The following is an 18,130-nucleotide window of genomic DNA, read 5'->3' as shown; positions in this document are numbered from 1 at the left end:
AGTGAGTGCCTGCGACGGCTCCCGCTTCTGTGGCTCTAGCTGTGCCAGGAGTCGGGAATTGCATGGCTGTAGGTTGTATGCGGGGAGGACATCATCCCCCAGTCCTTGCCTGTTAGGATGCAGGCAGCAGTTTCTGAAAGGTCCCTGCGCGCAGCAGCTCCCTGTCGGCACAGCGCGTGCGGTGTGGTTACGAAAGGATGCTCACGCTACCTCAGGTTGTGCGTCGAGCCCCTGCCATGCGTTCAAAATGTGGGGGATGATTTAATTTCAGTTTACTGCAAAGGATGCAGAGGTGGGGTAAGGAAACTACACCCCCCCCAACTTGCCGCCTTGGAAAAGTTCCAGCAGGTGCGGTACCAGGTGGAAGTCTGCTGATTTGGGAAAAACATGACTGGTGCTACCGAGTCAGAATTGAGGTAACAGACCACAGGTGGGATGGGAAGAGGCCGTTTCCTGAGATGTGCATTACTCGGTGGTGGGAGAGAATGCAGATCTAGGCTCTCCCGTGTTTTCATTACAATTCCTCAGGGCATGGAAGATGGCACAGCTCCTGCTGTGTATAAAAGAAAGCAAAGGGGAACGGTGACGATATTGCACGTTAGGGACGTTGTACGATTGCCTCTATTTCATTAATGACTAGAGCTAGTATAGCTGAGACCTCTTAGGGCCAAGGTCACACCACCATCTTTAACTTCTCCTGCAATTTATCAGGGTAAGCTTCCAAAACTGCAGCTGTATGAAGCTGTATCATTCTGTACACGATGCTGAGAGGGACTGTAATGCCTTCAGTACAGCGGAAATACTTTCTGAAAAAATTTTTTACAGAGAGGTTGTAGCTGTCCCATCCCTGGAAGTGTTCAAGGTCAGGCTGGACGGGGCTCTGAGCAACCTGATCGAGTTGAAGATGTCCCTGCTGACTGCAGGGGGGTGGACGGGATGGCCTTTAAAGGTCCCTTCCAGCCCAAACCATTCTATGAAGATTCAGTAGGTGTTCAAACAGAGAGGACTTGCACACCGAAGCTGGAAGAGCTAGATGCTATACTGGTACTGGTGCTTATGATTTGCAGAGAGTGGGAATATGTGACCTAAAGCCCGTCTGGAGAGGTGTTCCTTAAGTGCTTCTGAAGCATGGGGCTGGCAGCAAGAAAACTTGATTTTTGTGAGACAGCTAAGTCAGCTTTTAAAATCCAAGGTTAAGATCCAGCTGTGTTTTTATTTTCTGTGCCCTGCGCAGCTCACTGACAATTCCAAGAGAAATTATTTTAGATGAGTTGTGCTAGCTTTGACATGAAACAGCAGGCTACAAGTGGAGTAGTACGCAAACTAAGATCTGAAAAGGGGCTGAAGTTAGGGCTCGGTACTATTAGCTTGTGAAACTCTCTCTTGTTACAAAGAAGAGAGACTTTACGTCAGATATACTAACTTTATCCCCTGTGGAATAGGAAGAATGTTTTAAGAAACACTAAGGATATAGAATATTTTGTAATGATACAAAAATCTGTTGAGAAGAAACACTTTGCCTGGATTGGGTGAATAAAGCATTTTTACTGAAGAAAAATATATGTATGAAAAACTTCTGTGAAAGGCTGTAGCATATGAGTAAGATCCTTCAAAGTACAGCTGAGACTGAAACAGCTTCTTTGAAAGAAGAAAAGGCAACAGAAATGTGCATGCTGCTTATTTGCAGAACGTTTACATCTTCAATGTTATAAAATAGCCACATTTTCTAAAATTGCCCCTCTGAAATGCCTGATTAAAAGACAGTGAACCATTGTATCCCGTCAGCAGCAGTTTATCACATCTATAAATCCAATTTAAATCTAGTTGTAACAGGAGTGTGAGACACTAAAGAACAGCGTAAGAGCAGTAAAAGGAGCTTCTAGTTGATAACGGATACCATATATATTTAAAAATACCAAAATGAAGATAAAAGTTTTAAATTAAATTAAACAGTTCTGTAAATGAGTAATAAACACATCTAAGATAGCACATGTGTGCTCCTCTGTCCAGTTGCCTCCTGGAAGGAATGGAGTGACTTGAGACTGCAATTTACAGGATCTTCTGTAGGATGGAGTTGGCAACTTCCAGGGATTCATCTTTCACCAAGACAATATCGTAAGAGTCCATGTATTTTTCCAAAAGCTCATCTACCTAATTGCAGAAAGGATGAAAAGAAAGACCTTCTTAGTTACAGAATTAATTATTGAAAGACTTTTTGTCAAAATATCGCCCAGTCTTTCCACCAAATTCTGGGAATGAGCCATGCAAATGTGTATCGCTCCTATGAGCGAATGCCACAGGATGACAGAGTAGGAGTGGCCTGACATAACTGTGCGTGCAATCCAAGATACAATACCTCATGATTATTCCAGGATCTCACACATAAAGATACTGGAAGAAAAACTACTTCCTCAGCTTCCCGAAAGGCAGAGAGAAAGAGAAAACTTCTCTCTCCTGAATGCAAATGGATGTGCATTAGAACTTAGCAAGCAATCACTTCTGTGTCGCCTCAAAAAAAACCAAAAAAACCAAACCAGAAAAACCCCAAAACAAACCAAAACTGAGACACTGCCTAAATTTATTATTTGGAAGACTGTAATTCTGCTCAATTATCAATCCAGTATTGAAAGGATGGGGAGGAGCCACAGGAGTTTAAGAGAATTAATTTCTCTAGCCTCTGAATTTTACTCCTCAACAAAATACCTGTTCGGAAGTAGTTCAGTACAAAAACCAAAGCCATTTACACTTGTGTTTTTGTAGCATATGGGTTAGAAAAAAACTTGGGCAAGAAATCCATGAAAAATGTTTGAAATCTCAAAACAAATATGGGCCAAACGCTTGGTTTGGTATCTGAAGGGTATTATAATGAACCTGTTTCTAACTCACAATGTTTCACTCCAAGTTTGTAAGGTTATATAAGGCTACTTACTTTATCATTGAGATAGCCGATCTTAAGAATGTGTTCAACATTTGCTACTCCATCTGCCATACTCAAGTCTCCTTGAGAATCACCCAGGAGTATGATATTACTGTTGTCTTTTAGTTGTTTGAAGTACTCTGTATTCTTCAAGGCACCATCATGTTTGTTGTAAACATGGATCAATTCTCCTTTAAATCCTTTTAATATTCCCTGTTAAAAAACCCCACTGAAGTTACTTCTAGTATCACATAGACCAGATAGAATCTAGAATGAAACAGGTGATATTATTGTTGAACTAACGTTGAACTACCTAATCTCTCATGATGAACAAGATAAATTACTGTTAAATAACGTAATAACTGTAATAGCTTTGTTAAGACTAGACAGACAGCGATCCTCCCTGCTTGCAGGAGGAGTAGCGCTGTACTGGGCTGAGTGCGAGGGTGTCATTAAACGAGATGCGTGATATCTTAGTCACACCATGCTAACAGTGTTTGAACTGTCATCTTCTCCTTGGTTTTTGCCTGGGAGAGTGCTGCTATGCAATTCTAATTTTCTACATGGCCAGGCAGACAGCTACACTTGTTGCACTAAAACGTTCATCTTGTAGTATATCTAGGTAGCTACTAAATACCACAAACAGTCATGTTTGGTAAGAATGTGTTATTTCATACGTACATTTTCATCAAAATCCATGAAATTGGAAACCACTTTGACATTAGAATGGTAGACCCCAGCCTGGTGGATAACTTCCTCAAGGATGTCCCCAATCCCAGCAGAAAATATGAACACGGGAATATTATGTTCACTGAGCTTATCAAAGAAGTTCTCATATCCTTCTCTGCAACACAGAATGTAAATACAAATCAGATCTCAAATACAGGAAGCCAAGAAAAGTCCGAGTTTTCAGAAGACATTCACATCATCCTTGGAAAAGAAAATTAATTTTCCCTGAGCATTTCACTTTGTTTCTTTTACCTCACCTTTTCACGTTAGCAAGAACCATCAACCTAACACAAGGCATGTAGTTTTAGCAAGAAACTGCTGCATCAAACTGTTTGGCCCTGGTATGTATAATTTTTTCCTCAAAACCATCTAATCGTGTTCTAAAAATTTAAAAACACTTTCCAGTTTTCAGTACACAACCAAAACTATGTATGGTATTCCAGGAGCAAGATATTACCTCTATACACTTTCTCCATGCAGTCATTGATTGGTAGAATTTTACTATTTTTTAAAATTATTATGAAAGTTTTTGAGGTAATTTTAGCTTGTGAATTAAGATTCAACCCACAAGGACTTAGGCTTTCAAACAGGCAGAGTGGGTGTGCTTGTCTGTTTTGCCAAAGATAAGAATTTAGTCAGTATGATAAACAAACACTTCCACAAGTTAAGTTCTAACATCCTGTTTCAGTAGTCCAAAATTTACAGACAATTTTGGAGAACTTTAAAAGAGATGGGAGCCACAGCACGTTTCAAGCAAGAATTTTGCTGGCTTTTAAATGTGCCTTTAGCCATAGAGGAAGAACAATATTTAATACAACATATGAGACACATTCCTCAAGTCACTGCATTTTTATCTCCAGTAAACTATTATAGGGAATGTTTGTTTTTCAAAGGAACAAAGTTGAACTCTATGTTCCCCTTAAAAAGGAAAAAAGGTGTCACCAGTGCAATTTGAAGAGGATGAAAGTCTACAGAAATGAAGCTTGTAGAGATGGGACTAAAAAAAAAGTTTCAGATCTCTACTTTATACAGTGTGATTGTTGGAGGCATTTAGCTACAACATATCAATAAAGTGGGAGCATGAAGAGCTCACTATGTTCCAAGACTAAGGTGTCAAATTATCAGGAATGTGGTTCCCTCCCTTTTCTTTTCTTCTGCCCTCCTCTCCAACACCCAGTAAGAATCTACAGAAAATGCTCCAAAACAGTATCGTTCAAATCAAAAAGAACTTACTTCAGCATAACATCAGATTCCCTCACAATTTCTGCAAACTTATCCTTTTGTAAGCCTTGTTCAATGAGTAGTGCATGAGATTTATTGTACCTAGAATATAAGCAAAAAAATGGTTGAAATGGACTTACTAAGATTCACCTTTCATTAAATCTCATGATGAAAAGCATCCTGTGTGGTTAATTCTTGCTCATTCAAGTTAACAGCAAAGCAAAAACAACTGTTGCACAAAGAGATTAATGCAGTTATTGTGTTAGCTAGAAGCTAATTACGGCCATTAATTTGCTTTAAAAACTCATTAAATCTAATCTTAGTACAATTTGGGAGGTGTCTCTTACCATTCTACCATATATGGATATTTTTCTTCAATAGTGAGAGCTGGATCAATTTCAATAGCGTAATAGGTTTCTTTCAGCTGCAATAACTGAAGGGAAAAAAACACCAGACGTTTAATGTATTTTTATAAAATAACACTTGGTATTTGATTTCACTGATCAAAATAACTTTCTTCCTTCTGATTACATTATTTAGATATAATGGAATCTGAAATGCTGTTTGAACAAAGAGTTACTTTGTAAATATCTCTAAGAAGAAAAAGTGGATGCTGTTAAACTGAACTACATGCTACTATCAAGAATACAAATATTTCTGTTCACTTCTATTAGCGATGGGATGTCTTGCAGTCAGTGAGAAAGCTCAAAGAGCTTCAAGGATTTGAAAGTATCCCTTGTCTTGTTGTGCTGCGTCATTAGACACACAGTACAGCCAGGGAATAACAGTTGTCTGTACAACAAACCCCGAGCTAGCAGGTTTTCTGGTTACCTTTTTCCGACATTCCTCTGTGATGATCTTAGAGTTATCAATGATGTCTGGGGGGGTGGAAAAAAAAGAAGTGTTAAACATGATGGTATATTTCTTTTGTTTTGCTCTACACCACCGTAAATGGCATAGATGACAATGTTTGATGACATACCACTAAGTTTCCTCAGAACTTTTCTTACCAGCAACCAGTAAAAGACACATTTTTTTCTTCATAAGCATGAAGATGTCCTTCCCCTCATCTCTGAATTAAAAGGTCAATTACAAGCTCTCTTATCTGTCTGTTGAGATTTAACTGTTTCTGAAATCATCATGCAGCATCCTGTGTGTTTTAGGATTCCCACTTCATTAGTAAATCGATTCCCTTTGTTCTAAAAGGCTACATGATAAAAATATCAAGAATTCTGAGGAGCTTACCATCTGGTTCTTGCAGGTGTCAGGACTATTGTGTGCTCTTAAATAAGTCAACATCTAGCCACTAACATCTTATAGTTCAGAACTTAACGTTTTCATTGTGAATAGCAACTTATCTGATTTTAATTCACACAGATTGTGATTAAAATACATAAAAACACATATAGACTGATACTAGAATACTTCTTCATTAGGATGTACAGGTTAGGTAACAAGTCAGTATAAAATCTCACATATTAGGGAATAAATTGGATAGAAAATTAAAATCTAGGAAAAACTAAAAGGAGTGAACAAACCAATCCATATTAAAAAAAAAAAAAGTACTCACTATGACAAGTTGGACATCTTTTTCCATTGTAGGAAAATCTACTTAATGTCATATCAAAATCTGTAATAATCTATTTAAGGAAAGAAAAAGCAAAACTGTCTTACAACATGGAGGGACAAAATAAAGAATGGCTAGAAATTCTGAACGATCAACAACAGTTGCAGCTGAGTAGAGTATGTGTCACAGAAATCTCCCTATTCTATTGAACTATTGTAACATAAGCTAAAATATCCCATAAGAATAACTCTTTTCTAACAAAACTGTTTTTCTAATTCCTTTGGTTAGAATGTTTCCTGAAATTACTAAGCTTGTATGTTTACATCATGTACTTAACTAGTGTCTGGCTGAATTACAGTTGAATCACCAAGGGCTATTAAAAGAGTTAACAGATGTCTATGTTTTTGAGATTTCTTGAAGGCTGACTTCTGTTATATATATATTCTTAAAATTTTTTTGGCATGGAGCAACAATCACATGATTGCTTTCATTCCAAACTGGTTATACCTTCTACTATCTTTACCTGAAGTTTGGCAGCTCCACCTTTGATGAGGCCACAAATGATCTCCTCTACTCTCCCTGGGTTCTTAATATGGACAGTCTTCTTCTGAAATTCTGGCATCTATGAAGAAAAAGAACAAAGACAAAAATATAGTTACAGAGGAAAACTTACTAGGCAATACCTGTTATCCATAAGATTGGAAGCTCTGCATCTATAAACCATTTCACATGACATCAAGACATGCTCAGGACAGGAAGGCAAGTTAAGAGTAAGAAGAAAGAGAAAATACTTTGGATGTAGTAACTGATGACTGCATATAGTTCTGTTTGCTTTCAACACTTGTTTTCATTTCTTAACTCACAGAAAAAATCATTGTATTTGTAAGAAATAAGGGAGATACAGAAACAGGACATACAGGATCTACTACTTACTGCCAGAAATTTCCCAATTTAGTATGTCACCGGGAGATGGTGAACCTTAAAACTAGCTCTTTGTGCAATTCGTATGCCCTTAAAGTTTCAACATAGATAAAGAAGGCAGGCTGATTTTTAGATACCCGTTGTTTTGTTGAGAATGCTGCATGTGTCAACCAAGTAGTCCAACACAACAGGGCTGTATGGTAATTCCTGCTCCCTAGCCAGTCCATCATTTTCCACTACCTATTTTACTGCATGCTTTTGAAATAACACACGCTATCACAGCACATATTCCTTTTGAATGAAAAGTAGTTCTTGACTATTATGATAAATGCTGAATTTGGAAAAAAAGAAAAAAAAAAACCAACACAAAACCTCTACCCCTCCCCAAACAACACCCTCCCCCTTAAGCCTCTCCTTACTCTAGAAGTTTCTCTTCAAACTTGCAGAAATGGTAGAAGAACTACTTACTGACAGAAATTTCCCAATGTAGTACGTATTTCCTTCCTTCGTAATCACGTATGGACTCTTTCTAAAGCAAAGGCATCAGACATTTGCAATCTGTCTACAAGGGCATTTACCAGTGGTAGATTTTATTTTCTGTATATAGAATTTCAGAGATACTGAAGTGCTCGGAATTACATGTTTCACATGCTCACATTCAGCTCTCCTTTTCATATACCTAGCATGAAATCTTTGCTGCAATGAGCTAATTTTTTTTAAAAAAAAAAGGCAGCTTCTATTTCCAGGCACATTTCTGGAACCAGAGTTCTCATATCACCAATTGTTAGTAAGTCACACAACACACTAACACACTTTCTTCCTGCTCTGGATGCTACAAAGCCTTTTGTTCATTAGTAAAAACTGACTTGCATTCAAATTGCAATTAGGTTATCACGTAAGAAAAAGATGGCATTTTAAAGTCTTGCAAACATGTTTTTGTAATGGAAAAGACACTTGTGTGTTCACGGAAAAGAACGAGCTGGAGGTACCTTTAACTATCAGCTGTAGTCCACTCTGCTCTAAGGTAGGAGCAAACTATTACAGCTACATCATTCTCAGATTCTTCAAAATCTCCACTCGTATATTCCTCGCTTTCCTCAACCATGTATTTTAGTGCTCAACTACCTTTATGTTCAGAAAGGTTTGCTTAATCTCGATCAGTTCCTTCAATCTTCTCTGGCAAAGCACAATTTTCTAAACCTCTGAGAATTCTTGATGTTGTCCCAGCCCATCCAGTTGAGCCAGATCGTTCTTGAAACCCAACATCCATCACTGTGGGTATAACCTTTCTGCTCTGCCCTGCTCTGGAAAGGCCTCAGCTGAAGGGCTGCTTTGGCCCATGTCTTCAGGTAATATATTTGCATATACATTTGTGAATACACTTACTTTGTTAGCTGTAATATGGTGATAATGATTCAAATTCAGTAATGACCAAGTATTCTTCAAAATTACTCCCAGGCAGAAACAGGTAGTTGCACAAAGTGCTAAATTTTACATTTAGTCTCGCTGGATTGTATCCTTTCTTCCACATAAGTTCTCCTATTTTTCTAGATAACAAATAATTCTAAACCGCAGTATGCTTACTGCTACCTTCTGGCTGATATCCTCAAAGACACTAATGAAAACAGAAATCCTTCTAAAACCCTCATCATGAGTCTCTGATAATTTTCCAAGGTTTTCCACCCCTCCAAAAGTTTCACCTATACCAGAATATCTTGCCAAAAATTCTTCAGTTATGACAGGGTATTTACTACTTCTTTGTTTTGTAAGTCTCATAAAGAAACAAACTGGATTTATTTCACTTAGTTTGGAAGATTTAAGGTTTTCCTTTGCCATGCTACGGCAAAGACATTTTCTGTAAAAGTGGTACCTCCTAAACCAAGATAGTCGTTCCCTATGTGGCTGCAGTGCCTTGCTACTCTTATTAGCGCAGCAAATTCAGAAGAGGTATGTTAGGACTGGCTTCCAACTATCAGCTACATCCCAGGCTGGGAATCATTGAGAAAGCTAATGAGCGTTAACAAAAAAATAAAATTCCTAGAAAAATAGCCATTAAAGAATTCCCTAATCTTTTGAGAAATACAAAGCATTTATAGATACTTATTCACAATTATCAGCAGATCTAGCTTCACAAAATAAAGTGTACAGCATTTTTTCTCTATAATGAAAAATAAAGCAATTTGACTCTGTTTTGTAACTTTTTCACTGTAAATTGACTAATCTAATTCCTTTGCCTTTCAGGAGGCAAATGATGTATGTATTTTTAGACTTGGAATGCAGAAATTAAAACAAAGTGAACTCTAAATGCATGCTTTTGTAAGAAGTAGTTCAAACATTATTTGGTTTACTTAGATACCAAGCAACAGACTTCCTAATGTAACTGATGTAAAGAGAATAGACGTGGGGGGAGATGGAGAGATTCGAGGGAGAGACTGTGTGAGGAAAGTTGGATTGCTTGCCACTGTTTTATTTCAGACTGAGGCCTTCTGTAAGTTTTGGAAACACGTGAGGAAAAACCTCCTTAGTAAACACTTTAGTAGATGATGGTAAACAAGACATTGCCTAAGATTTTAAGTGTGATGAAATCTTCCTGCTTTGATGTTGTAAACTCCTACTCAAGATCAGTCTTTAAGCTTCATTTATTTCTAATACATTTTTCATTTTTAAACAAGAATTGAAGTCAGTTGAAGAGTATTTTAATTTAGGGGGAAAAAAAAAGTCTTCTGCAGCGAGTATAAATAACTGAGACAATTTCAGTCACACAGGCACTTTCATAGGCAAAATCGGTCTTCATTAGGGATATGGCATGTGATAAGGCCTCGGACAAATACGGTTAGCTGAAATAGCCACTGTCCTCATCATCTTTTATTTAGGCTTTCTCATTATTATATTAGAAGTAAATGAAACAGTCTAATAAGCAGTCACCAGTTCTCTGGCAAACTGTCTCCTTCACCGTCCTACGCTTCTGCCCAGTCTGGCTGTTGTGTTTTTGTTGCATATTTGCCATTCTTCAGAGTTGAAAGAGACAAGCAGATTCAAGTTGGAAAGAACGGATGAGACAGATGAAAGAACAAAGAGTGAAAAAATGCTAATAAGAAAAGTTCAGTCAATTTGATAAAATTTGTCTTTCTCTTAATTGTTTAAGAAACAATTTTACTCTAGGAGTCAACTCCTAGAGTACAACAAGTTTACTCTAGGAGTCAACTCAGTACATACAAAAGGACAAAAATTCTGATGCACCAGTTGACTGGGAAGAACTTATATGGAGAAACAGCCAAACAAAAATCTCCACAGCACCTAACAAAGGCAAGAAAGCTTTTCAGAGCAAGGAGCTTCTACATACAGAACTAAAACTATGTAAGCATAGGAAAAGGAATTCATATTTCATTGTGACAGCTGAAAGTACCTCACATTGAATCACTTCAGTGCCCCTATTTATTCTCTCCTTTTATAAAAGTGTGAGAAGAGTTTTGGTTTCTTACCAAGGACATCTATGTGTTACTCAAATAGCTCAGAGGCTGGTATCTTTTAAAACACATGTTAAAAGATGACAACTCCCAAAGATAATTTGTGGTTGGCATATACACTGGCCACAAATACATTTAAGTTTCTAGTCTCTGATGTTTTCAAGGAGCCTTCAAAGAGAAGCAAGGAGAAAAAAAAATGGAAAAAGATTATTTTAGAGGTTGAAGTTAATTGGATTTATGAAAAGGAAAATGAGATCCGCTTGTCTGTGAGAGCAGGTAACCGGAATAAGGATGTAGGAAATGCTTTCATAGCCAACAATGTTATAGTCATACCTTGATGAACGAACAGTAATGGATTCACGCAGGTTTGGAAATCCCCCAGTCCTACAAACCACAGAATGGGTCATTTACAACAAGGGTAGTTCTGAAAATTACAAGTCTATTTAGTACACGAGACATGCATCTGTGTAGCTGGGTTAAATAAAGAGGAAAAGTATTTACTGTAAAGACCGTATTGATTTCAACTTTTGAAATAAAGTTCCTTACATACAATTGGATAGCAGGAGTGCAAACAGAGCTGCTTTTATGTTGTATCTGGGCGCTGCTTATATATATTTTCTTAGTATTTGAGACAGTGTATATCTAAGTGCATGCTGTGTCAGGTTAATTATAAAACAAGAAGAGGTGATAATCACTAAAAGGAAAGGCTGGTAGCTAAGTGAATTCACAGCTGCCATAGTAGGCGTTTCCAATCAGGTATCCTAGGGAAATAAGAACTGATTGCGTGCACAAGGTGTAATGTCATATTCTGGAGTTAAGATTATACTGAACTTTTGAATCTACTGAGTGCTGGAGGTAGAGCAGTTACTTCCCTTCCTTACCCGGTAAAGCAACAATGTCCCTATGATTAAAAAAAAAAACATTAAAAAATAATGTCCAATAAAAAGAGGAAACTTCATATAAAGGATGACTGTGGAACCTTCTCTTGTTTTCACAATCTGTAATTTTAAATTGGGAAGGATGAGCTGATGAATGATCTGCTATCTCAACTACGTGGAGATATGGCTCATTTCATAATCAAATCTAGATACACAGCCTGAAATATTACTAGTAATAACTAAAAATATAAGAGGTTATCATCATAAATCTGCTAAGTAATGCTTTGACCAAGGACATAAAAAAAATGGGGCAAAGTATTTTTATACTGATACCCTGTAAGCCTACACTACTTGGCAAATATGAAGCTTTCTTATTTTACAAAGACTAATATGGTCTTGGGATGCCTCCCAAAAATCACTGCTAAGAAAACACCCTGCATTACAGGTGGATAAAATTTTAAGGGAACTTCTCTATAATTCTCAATGACTGATAGAGTACGTACTTAGGTGTCAGTAATTCTAAATAATAAGAACTGTTCTCATACTTACAAACGTATTAAAAATATTACACAAAATTTCAGATGACCATGTCATAGAAGTGGTAAGACAATGACCAAGAACTAGCCATAATACTACTGACAGTATGTGAATTTCAATTATCACACAATTTTTTCTTTTCCACTTTGTTGTTAAACCTGCCTCAGACTAGGCTAGGTTCCAAACCTATCAACTTTTGAGGACACACAAGGGTGGGCTGGCAAGGAGAGGGAACTATTCGTGTTATTTCTGAACAAGGAAAATGCAAATCAAAGTGATAAAATGGATAGGATTCAATTATTTGTAAATTTTAATTCTAGTTTATGGTGACAGCTTCCAGGTAAGGGAGTATAAACCAAGAATAAATGATATTTATTTTGGGAACTGCAGGTGCCCAATTCCAAGGTCTGAGACTAGCTATCACATCACATACTTACTTATGGACATGTACCAAAAAAGGCAGGGCATGGCATCGGTGGTAGCTGTGAAATCTGATATCCTGTCAAGCTACCAAAAGCTGGTTTCAGTGTTCTTGGTGGCAGAAAGTAACAGTTTGGTGAAATTATAAAGTAAAGGGGTATATTCCTTAATTTACATTTGCATCTTATTTCCACTCCCTTTTTCTTTTTGCTATTATTACAGAACATTACTACCATCTACCTACTGTAGAAAACAAAGCTTAACAAAAAAATTCTGAAAAGCATGCACGCTTCTTCATCTAACTTGTGCTATTTGCAACGTATGAGTTGCAAGAAGCGGAGGAGCCGTAACAAAAACCACAGAATGAGAGTGTGTGTGTTCCTTTTCCTCCATCTGTATATGCTCATATATGTATAAAGCAAGACCGCCTTTAATTCAGACAATTTGAATTTTGGTCCATGAGGGCAACAGGGGTTTCTCTTAGCAGCCCCAGCTCTTAGTAGGTTTATCTTTTAGATAGGAACATTAAAAGCTACTGGACGCGAGTGTAGTCACATCAGTCGCTCCATTATGTGCAGCTAGTCAGGAGAACGGCACTGGTGATCGTGCAGTCTGAGCTCAGGACAGATATTTATTAATTTCTAATTACCAAAACAAAAACATAGTATGTTTTATATTCATAAGACGTAAACTCAAATATGGTAAGAAATCCTTACTAACTAGTAATTACCAAATTGCTCTTTTGGCAGTTTTGCCAAGAAATAACCTTAGGACTACTCTAGAAAGTAAAGAGGCAAATGTTATTATGGAAATGAAACAGAGCACTGAGTATCTTCACAGTTCCTTGATAACATGCTACAAAACTAGATACCCAGCACAGGTTATATGAAATAACTGCAAGTGGCTTCACTACCTAAGCTATTTTAAGAAATGGAATAGGATGCGTACTAAAAATATTTTTTCCCTGGTTTATTTTGTTTAATTATTTGCGTCTTTTTACCCTTAATGTGTTGGATTCTGATAGTTTGGGAAAAAAAAAATGTAAAAAAAAAACCCGGAGAGCGAGCTTTCACAGAAAACATGACAACAGCGTTCCCTCTTGTGCTTTTAAAGGAGAGTACCTGTGCGTTGAGCTTAGGGCACTCCTGATTCTTCTGTCCTTGATTTTGTCCTACTGCAACAGCATAGGTGGCAAGCAGAGTCCAGAGACGCAGGGCTTGCATGCAGGCTGCCAACAAAAACCAACCAAATCCTTTTAAGAATTGGTCTACTATATTAGGTGATCTTTGCTATTCCTGCTGTATAGAAGTAAAAGCAGACATGCACGGTACACAGCTACGTCACTCGGAAAACACCCACGCTTAAGACTACTCTGAAACCTATTTAAAAGTAGAGGAACATTTCAGTTGAACTAACCTATTCAATAGGAACTGGTAAATATATTTATTCTTTCAATGCTGTTGCCAATTCTGCGCTATCAAATTTTTATTGTAAAAATACAGTTTGTCACAATAAAGAACTCTAAGCAATGCCTCAGCTTGAAAACGCAGGCAGAAGACAGAGTCAGTACTGTTGACAGAAGCTGTGCACACTTACCAGAGGGTTTTGCAGGAGCAGCTGCAGAAGCAAAAGAAAATTCCTCTTGCTTGAGAAACACTAATATAGCAGCACAAGGTGCAGTTGAGGGCGTTTCCAAATACAGCCTGACTAATCCCCGTGCAAAACCCCAGGGACCCGTGACGCACATCAGCCATGCCCAGCAGTTTGTCATGCTCAGCAGTACAGCCTGACGGGCTTACAGATGATCAGCTGGTGCACCAACAACAAAACCTTTGACCTTCACCGAATGAACAGCTTTCACAGATGCAGCAGGCAAATTTGGGCTCCTCTAACAGAGGAAGGCACTTGTTTTTCGAAGCAGAAGTTTACCACTTCGTGACTTTTTAATCCTTTTACAAAAATCTTTCCAAGTATTTTTAGGATTTCCTGTTGCAGAGAGCCACAAATTTCTTTCAGCTCATTGACATGGTCTCATTACCGTTTACAAGGGAACACACATTTATTTGTGCAGAAGCAGCAAATTAATTAATCTTTGCTTTGACTTGTAATGATCGATGTGATACTGAAACAGGAAATCAAGGAGGCTTGTTTGTCAGGATCTTTGAGAGACAAGGTGACTCAACCTGCTCTCAGAAGTTTGTCATTAGGCATGTTGCCTGAGCAAAGACAGTAACTAGATGTATTTAAAAGGAATCTTTTTTTACTGTGAGAGGATGGAGGAAGTATTGCCTAATCATATTTACACACTGTAATTGTATAAATGCTTGGAAGTGTCATGTGAAGTTAATTCTTGCTATAGCAACACTGCAAGCTTCCCTATACTATGCCACAATTCATGTTTGACCTTAGGTTTATGATCACTATTTCAGGCTGCCGGAACTAACCACAGACATCAGGCCAGTTCATCCCTGGCCAGGAACGGGACTAGTGCAATCGTCAGAATCGAAGCAAGGGCAGGTTAGTAGCATAGCACATACAAAACCCCTAATGCTGTAACAACGCCCCCCACGTTACCAGGACTCTAGAAATTCATTAGTTATGAAAATTTCCTTTTAAGGAGGATGTGCTGTTTTTCTACATTTAAAAAACCACAACAGACTTTTTCTGAATGATACAGTGGATCCCTATGTTTTGTGTCCACATTCCAACTGTAGGCCAGTATGTACTTTGTCAGGATTCCTCAGACTCTGACCTACATAGAGTACTTACATTTTTTTCAGTTCTGCACTCTGTGTTTTGACCCAATGAAACAACTAATGAATACTTGAGTTGATACCAAACGCTCAACTTTCATCAACACTCATCCTCTTAGAATTGAAGAGGATCCCCCAAAATGTACATGTTAAGGTCTGCTGTATCCTGAAGCAGCAAAACAGTTTGAAAGGTATGTTCAACATACAATCCCTGCAAAGACTATATACAGTAAACTGAACTTACTTGGCATTGGTATTTGCCAGGATTCATAGCTCCCATTAATCTACTTGTTGTAGCATTTGTATGCTGTTGTAATAGGTAACATACAGGGAATATTACCTTTTACAGTATTTTAATATAGTCAGCATGCTTTTGGTTAATAAAATCTCCATAATAATGTTTGGGAAAGCTATGTATAATGCAGTATCTTGAATAAACATGAATTATTTGCACAACAAAAAGCTATAGCTTACGTCCGTGCTGGATTTCTAATGTTAAACAGTCTCATGAACAATGAAGTAAAATATGCTTCCTAGATGAATCAGGTAGTTCAGGTAAAGGCATCACTTTATACATTCAGTTTGCAAAATTATCTGTCTTCAAGCTCTTATATATTTCAAAGGTGACACTGGTACTGATATAAAAGTCTTGTGAACCTCATAAGTGAGACTGGGATGTGGTGCGGCTGGCCTGCTGATGTTCTGGTACTTCTCAGAGGTGATTCAGTAACAAAATTAATTCTAATGCTATCAAGAATTTAAAGAAAGTTGGCTTGCTCTTTATGAAAGTTGGGGAAACAAAAAGAAGTTGGGGTTTGGCTTTTTCTTTTAATTTACATATGATTTAAGATTGAAGAAGAGTTGCAGAAATTAAGTCCAACTTTTACAGACCAATTTTTGGTATACCACACTAATTAGAAAGCATTTTAAATGAACGATTATGGTGTTAGTGAAAGACCTAGAAAATGACGTGAGCAAAATTTCTGTAAACATTAATACAGCCAACACCTAATTCTTAGAAAAACATCTGCTGTATCTCTAACAACAATGTACTTTCACTTTAATGAAAACGGTGCCTATGAAACTCCTCACCTACAAAACAAGCAAGAGTGTCTTTGCAGCCCTCAGAAACCTTTGTGTCAAACACTTTAATTACAATAGCTACTACTGACCCTGTTCTGTTATTGCTGATTTCAGTCAGTTGAGCATTTTGTTTACACTGGTCAGAGATTAATTAAAATTACCACTTCTTTTTTAAAGAGGGAGAAACAAAGTCCAGCATGACATTTCTACTCTCACAATGCCGAAGGTCATTTAAATATATTTTAAGAACCACGAACTAAAGAGGTATAGCTATTGCGACATATAGGTTCTATTTTAACCTTTTCTCTTTGGCTGAGGGCCAGTATCTCCACTGCAGAATATTCTATGCAGAAAGAGAGAGAGAGATTGAAAGAGAGAAAGAATAACACTTAAAACATTAGATGATTTGTCATTCATATAAGACTAGGAAAAGGTTCAACTTTATGCGGTGTTGTTTTAGGTGAACTTGGTTTGTAGAGATTCAGGATGCTCTCAAAGAGTGTGAAGCACTGGAAGTTTTAGTCTGAAGCAAAGAGAAACTGGTTTTACCGGTCCTTACACACCTCTGCCCTAAGCTGCACCTATCTGTGGAAAGAAGTGAACACAGCACAGCTAAGTTACGTAAGCAAGTAAGCTGAACTTTTTCTTTTTTTTAAGTAAAAAGTTGAATACTTCAACTAAACCGACATCAGCTTTTAAAGGTCAAGAAAGAGATGATATTAAGAGTAATTTCTGTTCATGAGAATTAGAGTATTTGCTACAAAAATTAGAGGTGACTGAATCCTGTCTACAGCATAAACATTAGCTATGGCTTTTCATGAGCTTACTACCTTTGATTCTTGTTTAGTGAGCCTACTACAACTGAACAACTGTGAATATATTCCCCTATATTTAGCATATCGCCCAACTTTACTTGAGTAATACCTTGTTTTATTGCAGGGATCAATTTTAAACATTAAGGAACTGTATTTGTTTTCTAATTTTGCTTTTGTAATAAGTCTACTTAGTACGTATTTTCCAAAGTAGACTACTTGATATGATCTCCACCAGACAGGGAAAGCTAACTGAACCTTAGCACTCAAGTACCAAAACCAAGCGGAAGAAGGGAACCAACCTGAAAGAATTTAATTCAAACATGATTTTTATTCATGCCCGACTGAACTGAGTTAATGAGCAGCACACTGGCTCCAGCAATAGCTTTTTATATTTGTAAGTGACAATTACAGGGAAAATAAGATAAATGTTCGGTTTGATGAAGCTGGAATACATAGAGATTTAGAAGGATGCCTTGCAGGAATTCTAGATACCTCTTATTTTTCCAGTACAGGTTTGGTGTAAAAAAAACACTAGATATATTTACACCTGTTATGATGCAACACAGAAATATTATTTCTATATGAAAGTGTGTGTGTATTACAGAGATGACTCATGAGGAATGTAAGAGATTCTTTAACCAGAAAGAGCTTGAACAGCACTTGCTATGGAAAAGTGCTAAGAACATATTAAAGACTGAATTCATTAAGCTGTGATAAATCCAGAGAACACACATGCTAAGAAGGTGAGGGTCTTAACCTGAATGGTTTTAAGACTCAGCAGTACCAAGTACAACTTGGAATTTGCTTTGTTTACCCAGCTAC

The 18,130-nt window shown here is 37.4% G+C and overlaps 1 protein-coding gene across 1 annotated transcript; it reads right to left on the bottom strand.

The window, feature by feature from the left end:
- Positions 1–1,525: 1,525 nt before the first annotated feature.
- On the bottom strand, positions 1,526–14,367 carry NT5C3A (5'-nucleotidase, cytosolic IIIA). The gene is made up of 10 exons (XM_009705577.1): positions 14,254–14,367; positions 13,779–13,885; positions 6,958–7,056; positions 6,438–6,507; positions 5,699–5,745; positions 5,215–5,300; positions 4,880–4,969; positions 3,599–3,761; positions 2,930–3,130; positions 1,526–2,151 (listed from the first exon to the last, which is right to left on the bottom strand). The coding sequence occupies exons 2-10, from the start codon at positions 13,878–13,880 to the stop codon at positions 2,050–2,052; spliced, it is 960 nt and encodes a 319-aa protein (XP_009703879.1). The 5' UTR covers positions 13,881–13,885; positions 14,254–14,367; the 3' UTR covers positions 1,526–2,049.
- Positions 14,368–18,130: the final 3,763 nt, after the last annotated feature.

This window comes from Cariama cristata, unplaced genomic scaffold, assembly GCF_000690535.1.
Source record: "Cariama cristata isolate BGI_N322 unplaced genomic scaffold, ASM69053v1 scaffold6648, whole genome shotgun sequence".
Taxonomy (NCBI): Eukaryota; Metazoa; Chordata; class Aves; order Cariamiformes; family Cariamidae; genus Cariama; species Cariama cristata.
The sequence above is the reverse complement of the archived record's forward strand: the minus strand, read 5'-3'. Positions and strand labels throughout refer to the sequence as shown.